Source organism: Stegostoma tigrinum, chromosome 22 (genome assembly GCF_030684315.1).
Source record: "Stegostoma tigrinum isolate sSteTig4 chromosome 22, sSteTig4.hap1, whole genome shotgun sequence".
Lineage (NCBI taxonomy): Eukaryota > Metazoa > Chordata > Chondrichthyes > Orectolobiformes > Stegostomatidae > Stegostoma > Stegostoma tigrinum.
Genome location: NC_081375.1, coordinates 16,397,485 through 16,410,838, shown reverse-complemented (window position 1 = coordinate 16,410,838; position 13,354 = coordinate 16,397,485). Strand labels below are relative to the sequence as shown.

Genomic DNA, 13,354 nt, shown 5'->3' with positions numbered 1-13,354 from the left:
TTTGCTTACTTTGAATTCTCTCTGCCACTATTTTGCCGATTCATGTAATCTATCAATACTCCTTTGTTAATCTGTGCTGTCATTCGGCCTAACACTGTATGATCAGCAGTCGTGGGTATATGACTTTCTGTGCCATTATTCAAGTTACTTATAAATAATGTGAATGATTGAGGTCCTAACACAAATCCCGTGGGACAACAATAATAACGTACTGCTAATTTGAATTCCTACCCGTTACCGCTACTTTCTGTCACCTGCCACTCAACCAATTTCCAATATCCAATCCTGTGTGCTTAAAAGCTTCTGGAGCTTGATTTCCAACTTTGAATTTCTTTATAGTTTTATCTGTTGGTAGTTTTTCAAATGCCTCAGACCCTCTCCTCAGTAAATCATCTACTTGCATAATGCAAATGCATTCTAGTTTTACTTCATAGTTAACAAAAACCTTGCTGGATTTGCTCCGAGTTGAATACAACCAGTTTTTAGTAGGACAGATCTGACAGAAAAATAATACACTCCAAATGCATCATATAACAATAAATGTACTGTTCAATGTCCATAATTTTTCTTCTATGTATCAAGCTTCTACTGAAGGCTTTAAAAATGCTTCTTGAAATTGTTGGTCTTGCAAAAATGCTGCTTTGACATCATTAGTAATGCTTTCATGGTAATGTAAATCTGAAATTGCAAAGAAAATCTTCAACTTGCTTTTCCAACTGTTGTGGAGTCTGTTCACACATTGTGGTCACCCGGCTGTTTCTTAAATCTTCAAGTTGCAGGTCTGACCTTAGCTTTATATGAATCTTTAGGAAGTAATTTCTCCAGTTATATCCCAGTTGAACAACACTGGTCGTCCTTTATTTGGTACTTCTGTGTATGCACCAAGTTATTTCCAACTATCAAGCTCTTTACCAACTTACCAACTAGCTCCTGCCTCTTGTGGTGCTTATCACCTGTTCTTATTCTTGGTTAACAATGCCTTGTCACTGTCTGGAGTACCACTACATGAGCTGCCCCTCCCACCATCTGACTTCCTTTCAGGAATTTTTACCTTTTCTTTGATTTAAGATCAGCATTAGGCTCACTGTCTTACACTACATTTCTTAGTTTTTCACATTCACTTCCTTTCAATCATAAACCTAACATTCTCCCTCAAACTCCACTATTAAAAGGAACTTCTGCCACACTCTGTATTTCTCCAATATTTAGATTCTCATACATAATTTTAAATTCCTCATGGACAAATTATTCTCAATTGTCTACCAGAAACTTAGCCAATGCTCCCAACCTTACTCCTTATCCATCTTTCTAACACCTTTATCTGTAGTTACTTTCTCTAATAAGTACCAGTAAGATTTGCAGAATGCATTCTAACAGTTTGGATACTATGTTCCAAGACTTCAGTGCCAAAATAATAACTTTTTCAAGACAGCTTGAATCTTTTTTGCCCTTCACAGTTGAACAATGCCATATCTTCAGGATTAAAATGCTTCTCTGACAGTATGTTATGATAACGTAATGCTCCCCTGATCTTTTCTGAACAGTCTGCCTGAATAAATGCTTTTCTGCCCAGTTATACATTCTGCGAAAATTGAACTAATTGTAATCCCTTCCAAAATTGATCTTCTATAGGGTATTTGGGGTTTCTGTCATAAACTAATTGATAGTGGCAGTGGTCCCATCTGCCCAGAAGCAGATTTTTTCATGTCTTGTCCTAGCCACATTAAAGCATTTGTCAATTTGCAATTTGGTTGATCAACTGGAAGTTTTTAGAACATGTTATAAATCACAGTGTGATTTCTCTCTCAATTCCTATTATTAAAAGAAATTTCTGCCACTGTTTGTGAACTCTTGATACTCAGATTGTCAACATACTTCTAAATTCCCCATTGGCAAATTCTTCCTGATTGTGCTTTGTGAACTTAATGTTCCAAGCCCTCTTCCTACCTATCTTTCTATCGTCTTAGTTGTAGTTACTTTTTTGTCTCAATTATAAATTACCACAGAGAGACTAAATTGAGGTGCAATGTCCAAAAAATGAAAAAGAAAAATGTGTTTTTCTTGATCCTATATCTTAAGGACTATTGCTACAGCTTCATTAAAATTTTCACTAATTAACATTAGTTATGATGTAGTTCTTCTGGACATTTTACAAATGTTACAAATTTCATTAATGCCCTCAATAGGTTTAATGTATTCCTTGTGTCCTAGCATCCAGTAGCCCTGCATCCATTAGTCAGATTTTGAATTTGTAACATGATGAATGTTTAAATTTTCGTGTAGTTTTGAAATGATGTTAATGTTCCTTTAAATCCTTACCCCAAAATAATATTAATACTTCCTCAACATTGTGCTTTGAATTATGCATTTTGCTTTAATGAATGTTGGGTGTTGCTGATGAGGTGAACAGCATTAAGATCAGGTTTTTCCTTTGCTTTTAATCCAGAAGTTAGTAGAGGAGTAGTAATGATAATGGAGTGGCATGCTGCTCCTGCTCCAGGGAGCAGTTAAATGTGCCTAAGAAATATGTTTGTAGAAAGTGTGTCTACCTGCAGTTCCTCTCAGACTGTATGGATCAATTGGAGTGGCATTTGGACTCTTCGGGGAGCATACAGCAGACAGAAAGTTTTAAAGAAACAATCTTGAGGGATGTGATTGCACCAAAGGTTCAGTCAGATAGATGGGTGAATGCCAAGAGGGGCAGGCAGGCAGGCAGTACAGGAGTCCCCTCTGGCTCTCAAACAGATATGATGTTTTGGATATCGTTGGGAGGAATGGCCTCTCAAGGAATAGCAGCAGCAGCCAAGCCAATGGCACCATGACTGACACTGCTGTACGGCAGGGAGGGTTGAAGTGTAGGCGAGTGGTATTGAGAGGGTACTGTATTGTCAGGGTGCATTTAGATGTATCTGTGGATGCAAGTGAGATTCCAGGACGGTGTGGTGCCTCTCTGATGCCTGGGTCAATGATATCTCTGATTGGGCACACAGTATTCTCAAAGACGACAGTGAGCAGTCAGAGGACATGGTCATATTGGGCAGAAAGAGAGATAAGGTCCTTCAAAGTGAATTTAAGAAGTTGTAAACAAGACCACTAGGGATGTGATCTTTGAATTACTCCCTGTGCGACATGCTGGTGAGAACAGAAATGGGAGGATAATACAGTTGAATACATGTCTAAATGGCTAAGAGGGAGGTTTTCAGATATATGGATGATTGGGATTTCTTCCAGGGCTGGAGGGACAGGTTGTCTCTAAACTACAGGGGCTTCAATATCTTTGCAGGGCGGTTTGCTAGTGCTATTCAGGAGGGTTTCATTTAATGTGATAGGGGGATGGGAACCAGAGCAGATTGGAATCACATGGGACGAATGAGGAGAAAGTAGAGGTTAAGTCAACCCAGCGTAATAGGAAACAGTTAAGTAAGTTGACGTTAGAGCCTGACTTGGTATGTGGAACTACGATGTGGTACATGATGTGGAGATGTCGGTGTTGGACTGAGGTGGACAGAGCCAAAAGTCTGTCAACATCAGGTTATAATCCAAAATTTGGTTGAGAGAAGGGCAGGACTGGCAGCTCAATGTTCTGGAGTTTTGATGTTTCAGAGGCAATAGAGAGAGATGGAAAACGGGTAAAAGGAGTTGTATTACTGATTAAGGGGAATGTCACAGCTGTACTAAGAAGGACATCTTTGAGGGCTCATCCAGTGAGGCATTATGGGTAGAATTTAGGAATAAGAACGGTGCGATCTCTGTAATGGGATTATACTGTAGGCCTCCCAATAACCACAGGAATTAGAGGAACAGATATGTAAGCAGATCACAAAAACATCAGGGCCGTTGTAGTGGATGATTTTACTTCCCCAGTATTGACTGGGACTCCCTTAGTGCCGTCTCTAATTTCATTTGGACTGTAAGCAACTGGTGATATTGATAATTACTGAAAGTCAATTTTGAGATGCATTTAACAATGCATTAAAAGCTGAAAATTCAGCAAATATTCAGCAGGTCAGGCAACATTAGTGGATGAGAAATGGACTTAGCTGATAGGATATTTAGATTCCCTTGGGACCTACCCACATGGTCAATTTGCCAATTTCCCATTGCTGGTGATGTGATGAAAGTGGGTGGATACCACTGATATGTGGCTTAAAGTTAACTAAACAGCTCGTTGAGGACCATGTTCAGCCTTTGGTGAAATCACATGTTCTGTGTGTTGGATCAGGATACATAGCCAGAGACAGTCGTGGTAGAACAAACTAAAGGAGGGCAGCTAAGAGGATGACTTGTTTATTGGCATAAAATGCCAACAGGTCAGTACAGGTTGTGGGGAAAGTGTCAGTAAGTGCTCATGCTGTGTGGAATGATGGATGATGTTGTTACCCTTGTGCCACTCACTTAAATTAGTGCCCTCTATTGTCCTTCTGTCAACGAGAGCAGTTGCTCCCTGTCAGATCTGTACATATCCTTCATGATTTTTATTACATCTGTCAGATTTCTTCTCAGCCTTGACTTCTTTAAGGATAGCTTGGCTCCAATGTAGAGAACAACCAATTTTCTCCACTCTATGTACCTGAAGTCCTTTGTCCCTGGAACTGTTTTTGTCATGTTTTTCAGCAACTCACAATGCCTTCATGTCGATTGTAAAGTACAGTGCTTAGAATTAGAACCAGTATTCAAGATGAGCTGTTTTATGAGGAGTAACTTACTTGCTTTTGTACCCTAAGCCTCTGTTTCTAAAACCCAGGAATCTAATTTCCTTGCAAACCATTTTTTCAACCTGCCTTACCACTTTATCTTCAAAGATTTATGCACAGAATATCCTAGGTTTCTAAAGGTTAAGGTTTGCTGCTATTTATTCTACACTATCACCAGATATTACATGTAATGTACAAAGTGCGTGGAGTTTTGTGTCTCTAGTGAAAGCCCAAAACTGGGCCAGAAAAGTTGAGCAAACCCACTTTGCTTGTTGAACCCCTGGCTGCATTCTCTGTTGTTCATCAATTAATCAAATGCCATTGGGGCTCTCACACACCTTTCATAAATTGGAGCACACCAGCAATGTGGTTGACTCTCAACTGCCCTCTGGTTAATTAGGGATGTGCAATAAATGCTGGCGTAGCCAGCGACGCCCTCATCCTATTAATGAATAAAAGATAAAGATAAAAAGAGCTCCCAGCCATTGAAAAGCCAACAGACTTGATCTTTGGGGCACCGATAAGTGCAGTGGTCACTTGTGAAACACTACCAGCTAAGAGGAGATGGTGGAAGAAATCTATTCTTCTTACCAGTGAGTGGGCTTGGGGTAACAGGATCAGTCAAGTAATTTCCAGTGGAGTGGTGGGGAGGAGAGATGTTGGTGAGAGGGGGCATTGACATACGGCAGCCCTTGTCTGGAGATCCCTTCAGGCCCAGAGGGAGTAAAAAAGGGTTTGGATTAGGGTCCACCCACCGCTGGTACAATGCAAACAATGACTGAAAGTGGTACTTATTTGGCCACTTAAATAACTTAGCCACTAAATGCCGGACCATTTTTCAACTTTCTTGTTGCTGATAAAATGCTGAGGGAGACAATGGCATGTCACCCTCTGCCTCACTCACCATTTCATGATATTTACAAACCTATTGTGGACGTTAGGAGTTGCTTTTGATGATTTGAGCTTCAATGTATTGTAACTTTATATCAATTGTCTAAAGATTGAAATTTAGAGACAGATCAAACATTGTGGAAATTTTCTAACAAAAGCTTACAACAGGGCCAATTAAGTGGACTACTTAGCCGCTTGGTTATTGCTGGAGCTGCACTTATCCAAGTGGAGAGTATTCCATCACACACAGTCATGCCTGGTCAAGTTCAGTGTATAGTCATTGGTAACCCTCAGGATATTGATAGTGGGAGATTCAGAGATGGTAATGTCATTGAATATCAAAGGAAGAAGATTGGATTTTCTCATTGGAGGTAGTCACTGCCTGGCACGAGTGTTCTACACATCTGCTCATCAACCTATGCCTGAATATTGTCCATTGCACTTCAGTATGAACTGCTTTGGTATCTGAGGACTTGCACATGATGCTGAACATTGTTCAATCACCAGCAAATGCCCCCACACCCGACCTGATGAGGGAAGTAAAGTCATTGATGAAACAGTTGAAGGTGATTGTGCCTGGGACAGTACCCTAAGGTACGGGGCTCTTGAAGTGCAATGGTAGTGTCCCTACCTCTGAGCCAGGAGGACTGGGTTCCAGTTCCATCTGCTCCAGAGATCTGCAGTAACACGTCTGAACAGTTTGATTATAAAATACCTGAGATACTCCAACTATTATGTCCTTGGCATTAAGTGATTGGCCTCAAACAATCAAAATTATTTTCCTTTGTGCTAGATAAGACTCCAACCAGTCATGAAATTTGTGTAATTTTTATTGACTCTAGTTTTCCTAGGGTTCCTTGATGTCACACTCTGGGAAATGCTTTAATGTCCAGAGCAGTCATTCTCACCACCTCTGGAGTTTGCTTCCTTTGACCATGTTGGACTGGAGCTGAAATGAGTTCAGAGTCTGAGTGACCTTGATTGAACACAAACTGAAAACTGTCAATGGGAAGGTTAATTCCCTTGCAAATGTTGCTTGATAGTAGAATTGCCAACTTCATCCATCACTTACTGATGATTGAGAATAAACTAATGGGGTGGGAATTGGCTTGGTTGGATTTATCCTTTGGTTTATAGGCCATACCCAGGTAATTTAACACATTGTTGAGTAAATGGCTATGATGTAGCTGCACCGAAGCAAAAATCTTCAATGTTATTGGTGGAATATTGTCAGGGCCATAGCCTTTACGTTATCCAGTGTTTTTAGTCATTTCTTGATATCCAGGCTAGTGAATAAAATTGGCTGAAAATTGGCCGTTAGAGGCTGATAGTTGCCTCCTACCAACTATGCTGTGTGCTATAATCTGAAAGGGATACCGTGAAATGGCAACAGGATAATTTTCCTCCCATTGCAGCAATTATAATTATGCTTCATTTTAACCTTATTTTCTGCGTTATTGTCCCACTTATTCATCAAAACTTTATGCTGTCAACAGCCAATGTAGTGGCTGAGGTATACATTTAAAAAATGGAACAAGTTCTCCTTGATATATTTTGTGCAGGAAGAGATTTTATGATTGTATCCCTACCCCACGCATTCCCCTGCCATGAGGCATGTACAAATAAGTGGCAAGTATCAGCTTTATTCACATTTGGTTGATTTATATCCTGCGTCCGCCAAAACATTATATTGTGTATCACCATGCAGCGTTAAATTGGTTACAAGTTATTATTCAGTATTTTTAAAAACTTCTTTTGTTCTCTAGAAGCAGTGTTTTTTGTTGTTAAAAAGATTTGATTTCAATTCGTTGACGACTTTGTGTGTGAGAGAATTATGTTTCTGGGATGAGTCTTTTTTTGAAATATATTTTAAAGCATGATGTAGCTTTCATTTTTCGATTTGCTGTATTTCCTAAGGTGACTTTGTGCAGGGATCAACATCTGCATTGAAATAAAAGTTCCTTTGTTACGTAGGAATAGTACAACTACTGTTGTTACCAGATTAGCAGTTTCAAAATTCGCATGTGGCTTTTTGGAATATATTCATGAGAGCTTTCACTGATTTGAATCTCTAAACAATCTGCTTTGATATTATTCACAATCAAAATTTTCATTAAGTTTTTTTTCCAAAGATCATGTGGGAAGTTCATGTACTCATTAATGATCAGCCTACAGCTATATCTGCAGCTTCCTATTTCCCAGACATTTACCAACCTATTTGTGGATGTTACAAATTGGTTTTGAACTTGTGTATTGTAACTTTGTATCAATTGTTTAAAGATTGGAATTCAAAGACAGGTCAATTTTGTGGCAATCTTTAAAACAAAAGCTTTCATCAGCGATTACTCTTCAAATGGAAGTATTTTCTATGATGTCTACATGGAACATTGAACTAGTGGAAAAAAAACTGAAGTTTTTTTTGTAAATATGAAAAACATTTTTACCTGTCGTAAGAGAATTGTAGCTTAGAATAATGGGGTATCAATCTTTGTGATAAATTTAATATTGTTCTATTCAAACTGTCTCCGGGTTTTCACAGATGTAAAATCTGGTTAACGTGCTTATTGCCAGGAATTTCATGCATCTAGGCTATATCTTACTGAGTTTGAATAAGAGTATACCCAAGAATATGGAAAAGGTTGATAAGTTAAGCTAGATTCATGCCATCTGTAATAAATTTGCTGTAAACAACATGCAGTATCTTGAGCCTTAAAATTCAGTTTGGAAGATGACCCTTCCTATAACTTTACCAGGAAAAGATATCCACAAGAATAGAAATGTTACTCAGCATTTACAGTCAGATTTTAGACTTAATACGCTTAGTTCACTGGCTTCTTGCAAACCCATGACTTCCTGACTTCCGTTGCTCCATCATTAGCAGCTGTAGTGTCATGTCTCATGCTGAGCATGCTCAGTAAACCTTCAAGAGACATGCTCATGCCATCATAATTGCATCAAAGCTTGTGACTGGAGTGTGTAGCAATTTCTTACACTTTCTTACCCCTTAGATTACCTGAAGCATGATGGTTTATTATGATGTATTAGGTGAAGCAATGGCCTGGTAGTATTAACTACTGTTCGCCCAGAGACCCAAGCAATATTCTGGGGACCTGGGTTCGAATACTGCTATGGCATATGGTAGAAAGTGAATTTAGAAAATCTGGAATTAAGAGCCAAATGATGAACGTGAATCTATTGTCGTTTGTTGGAAAAAAACCCATCTGGTTTTACCAATGTCTTTTAGGGAAGGAAACTGCCATCTTTACCTGGTCTGGCCTACATCTGACTCTAGATCCACATCAGTGTGTTTGACTCTTTGGGCAATTAGGGGTAGCAATAAATGCTACCTATCCAGCGATGCACTCATCCCATGAATGAATAAAGAAGAAAAAGCTTAATATTAGCTCAGATATGTATGTACCTGAGGAATGTAATGTTTATATATAATAGTTAGAGGTAATAAAAGTCTTATTGATTCTTCAGTACCACAATAGCCACACCCAGTTTCTTATGTTACAGAAGATAACAACCATTGCAACATCAGTTGAAAATACCCTGTTGGAAGAATACTCAAACAATCAGCCAACCCTTGCAGCCATCTAGACCTTCAGCTCTGGATATATTCCCTAAATCATCCTATCTGTTATCTTTGAAGACACGCCTTAAAACTCAGCTCTTTGACCAAACTTTAGGTCATCTGAATTACTATCTCCTTATGTGGCTGGGAGTCATTTTCTTTTTGGCAATGCTCCTCTGAAATGTTTTGAAACATTTCATGTATGTTATAGATTTCTTATAGATGCTTCTTGTTTAATGTAATAAAATCCCCCAAAGCATGTTAGAATCAAAGTAGAGCAGTACTGGAAATGGTGTAACAATTTATTTAAGCTTATGCAGCAGTAAAACAACGCAGCAATGGTAAGGTTTGTAGATGTAGCCTATATACAGTTAAGGTAGTAGTTTTGCTAGAGAATGCCATCAATACGGAGGGAAGAGGCTTCTTGATTAAACCTAATTCTGTTATAGCCTATTGTACGGAAAAATACACTGCAGAGGCACTGTATAGTAAACAAAAAAAATTACTAAAAAACCTCAGCCGGTCTGGCACCATCTGTGGGGAGAAAGCAGAGTTAACATGTTGAGTCTAGTATGACAAAGGGTGAAGCTGGATGAACACAGCAGGCCAAGCAGCATCTCAGGAGCACAAAAGCTGACGTTTCAGGCCTAGACCCTTCATCTGATTATCCGGTTATCTTGGATTCTCCAGCATCTGCAGTTCCCATTATCACATGTCGAGTCTAGTGACTGTATCAGAACAACAACACAGCTTGTGGAGGCTTCAGTGTTACTTCTTGCACCCTTCAGTATCCATTATGGATATTCACAAATATTTGCTTAAAACTCAGAATTTTCTTCATAAATGTCAATTCATTTTATTTGGGCAGACATAGCGGATTTTTTTTTTGAAGAAGTCTTCATATGTAAATAAGAATTGTTTTAAACCGAATCATTGGATTTCACTAATCATTTATCACCATAAATACCTTGTGTAATGTTCATCTGCACAACCTAGGAAGTCCCAGATGGTATCCTGGCCTCTCGAGTCTATTGATTGCAAAAATCTCAAGGCATGCTAAGTGTGGGATTGTTCTGTTTGTTACCCCTGGAATAAGAATGCCAGGATTTGATCATTTCACTATTCAATCAGCAAAATGCAGCATCTGTCTAACCCAAATTGTGCCAAGATATCTGCGCTCCTCTCATTGTGGCCCCTTGTGAATCCCAGTTTAGGGTCGGGTCTATTGTCACTGGAACTCACAAGTGCAGTGAAAAGTTTACAAAGTCGCCACCTACGGTGCTATCTTAGGAATAATTTAGAAAAATAAAGAAGTTAAATGTTCAGCATTATAGTCCTTCACATCATCTTGGATATCCAGGCCCAATATCTTAGGAATATTTTAGAAAAATAAAGAAATAAAATGTTCAAGATTTCAGTCCTTCAAGCAGACTTTACTGAGCCTTGCCACCAGTCTGCCCCAAACTCAGCCTTATACTACACAAAGGACACAGCCCTATTCTGGTCACCAAACTCCACCACAGAAGATACCCTGCCAAGCATCAAGCACTGCCACAGCTGATGACTGATCTGTCCTCACTATGGGCCTACCGCAAACCTTGCATGCTCAATGCCTGATATATTCTCGACAGCAATCTCCAATATCAAAAAAAAATTGTTTTGTCACAAATTGTTATTGTGCCTATTGTGTCCTTGGCCCCATCTCTGACAAACCCTCTTTATACCTCTCCACCTCACTTTCCTCCTTTAAGATACTCTTGAAAATGTACCTCTTTGACGAAGCTCTCGATTATCCAACTTAATGTCTCCATATTTAGGTTGGTGTCATTTTTTGTACTGTAAAGCTTCTGTGAAGTGCTATGGGACACTACCTTACATTAATTGTGCTATATAAATTGTTGGATGATTATTATAATAGTGTAATAGGCAATCTTTATGTGTTAACTACAGTACTGAATATTCCTTTTGCACATTGTTATGACATTTGGATATGCACATTAAAGATAGGTGTATAGTTTAAGTACTTAATAAACACATTAAAGAAACATAGGTATTAACACTGGGAGTTGCTATTCGGCCCTAAGGCTGTGCCTTAGTTGATCGTCTCCTTCATTTCTATCTCCCAAATTATCCTCATGTCCATTAATTCCCTTAGTATCTAAAAATCTGTTGATCACTGCGTTCAACGATGAAACATTTGTGCCCCGTATGTAGAGAATTCCAAAACCTATACAACCTTTGGAATGATGAAATTTCTCCTAATCTTCCCAGGTAATGGAAAAATCTGGTATCGATTCCGTCAAATCATATAAAAATTTGACGTTTCAAAATGAGATAATCCATTATTCTTCTAAATTTAGGATATAATCTCAGTGCATCCAGTCCTCCACATATGAAAAATCTCCCTTCCTAGGGAGAGTCTAATGAATCTTTGTTGCTTCATTCCAAGGCTTCTTTTCACCTTCTTTAAACAGGAAACCACAGTTGTCCACAAACTCCAGCATTAAGGCCCTGTATAATTTTGTGAGAAATTGGAGTGCTGCTGCTCAAAACAAAAAATTATTAGCGATTCTTTTGAAGTAACTGTGCACAATTTGTATTCATAAGAACGATATGTTTTTTGAGAATGCCATTTACAATTACCATGTTATTTACTTTATTTTGCAGAAAAAATATGCAACGGAATAAACAAGTGGCAATGGGCCGGAAAAAGTTCAATATGGACCCTAAAAAGGTGCGAAACCAATTTATTTCTGTTTTCTCAATATTTTTGAGTTTGTTTCTCATTTCACAACTTTTCTAGTTTTGTAAAATACTTGTTGTACTTTAGCTGTAGCCATTTTCATAGCCACTGTGTAATAAGAGCAGGGTAGCAAGCCAGTGCTTGCTTGCCTTCTGATGTTACTGTCTGCTGTGGAAAGTCACTTAGCCTCCATTTAAGCATGAAGATAGGGAAGTACTAATTGAAACAATGCCATTCAGCCTGAACAACCCGTGTGTAATTTGTCCAGCCATTAAGTTAATGGCTTGAAAATGGGTAATACAGCCTGAACGAACACGTGCGCTTTTTAATTTTGCATGAAGATTTTTGTTAACATGTATCGCCAAACCAAATCTCAAAAGCTTCTGAATTTTACACTAATATTTGATTTGGTGCCAACAGCAAAAGATTGACATTTATCAGGTGGATATGGTTTTGTGTTTTCTGTTTCTTCTACATTGTGGAAAAAGTAAGCAACAATCATTATTTACCGTTCTAATGAAAAGTGTTAGCTGGCCTATGTTGTAATTTGATCTAAAAAGATGTAGTTCTTTATTCTCTTTTAAGTTTAAAAGCACCAAACTTTCAGCCGTCTGGAAAACACAGAAATAGCAGAAAGACAAAACTAACATGGCCAATTACCATGATGAGTCTACTCTTGATCATCAGTAAAGTGATAGAAGTCATTATTAACAGTACTATAAAAAAGAAGTTTGCTATGTAACAACATGCTGTCCGATGCCCAGATTGGGTCCCAGAAGGGTCAGTTTGCTCTTGGCTTCAACCTTGGTTTAAGCATGGATATAAGAGTTGAATTCCAGAAGTGAAGTGAGTGTGTTTACTGCTCACATTAAGGCATCAAGCATCAGGACCACATTTAACTGAGTGTGGCATTGAGGGGCTCAAGTGAAACTGAAGTTAATTGGAATCTGGGGGAAAACTCCCTCAGATTGGAGTCCTACCTAGCACGTAGGCAGATGGTTGTGGCTGTTGGAGGTCAGTCATTTCAGCTTCAGAATGTCACTAAAGGAGTTCCTGAAGGGAGTAACCTATGTCTAGTCATGTTCAGCTGCTTCATCAATGAGTTTCCCACTATCATGAGGTCAGAAGTGGGAATGCTTGTTGATAGTTGCACAATGTTAAGCACTGTTTACGACTACTTAGCTACAACATTCAAGAAGTTTGAAACTGTTCAGGACAAACCAGCCTGTTTGATTAACATCACATCTGCAAGCATTAATGTCCTCCACCTCCAATGCTCAGTTGCAGCAGTGTGTATCATCTACCAGATGCACTGCAGAATTTCACCAAGTCTTGACAAACACTTCCAAATGTACAAGAATGGCCAGGTAGAGAATATTAAAGTCACGATATCTAAAGTAATTACATATGCTGGAGATTCTAATTGGAATCTTACTAACTTCTTAAGTT

The 13,354-nt window shown here is 38.7% G+C and overlaps 1 protein-coding gene across 5 annotated transcripts in view; it reads left to right on the top strand.

Annotated features, from left to right (window-relative positions):
- The window catches only part of cyth1b (cytohesin 1b), a 227,477-nt gene that overhangs the window by 167,814 nt on the left and 46,309 nt on the right, over positions 1–13,354 (top strand). For all 5 annotated transcript variants that reach the window (XM_048555045.2, XM_048555042.2, XM_048555044.2 and 2 more), the window contains exon 4: positions 11,830–11,896. In XM_048555045.2, coding sequence (XP_048411002.1) covers positions 11,830–11,896 — 67 coding nt within the window. The remainder of the gene's footprint in view (positions 1–11,829; positions 11,897–13,354) is intronic.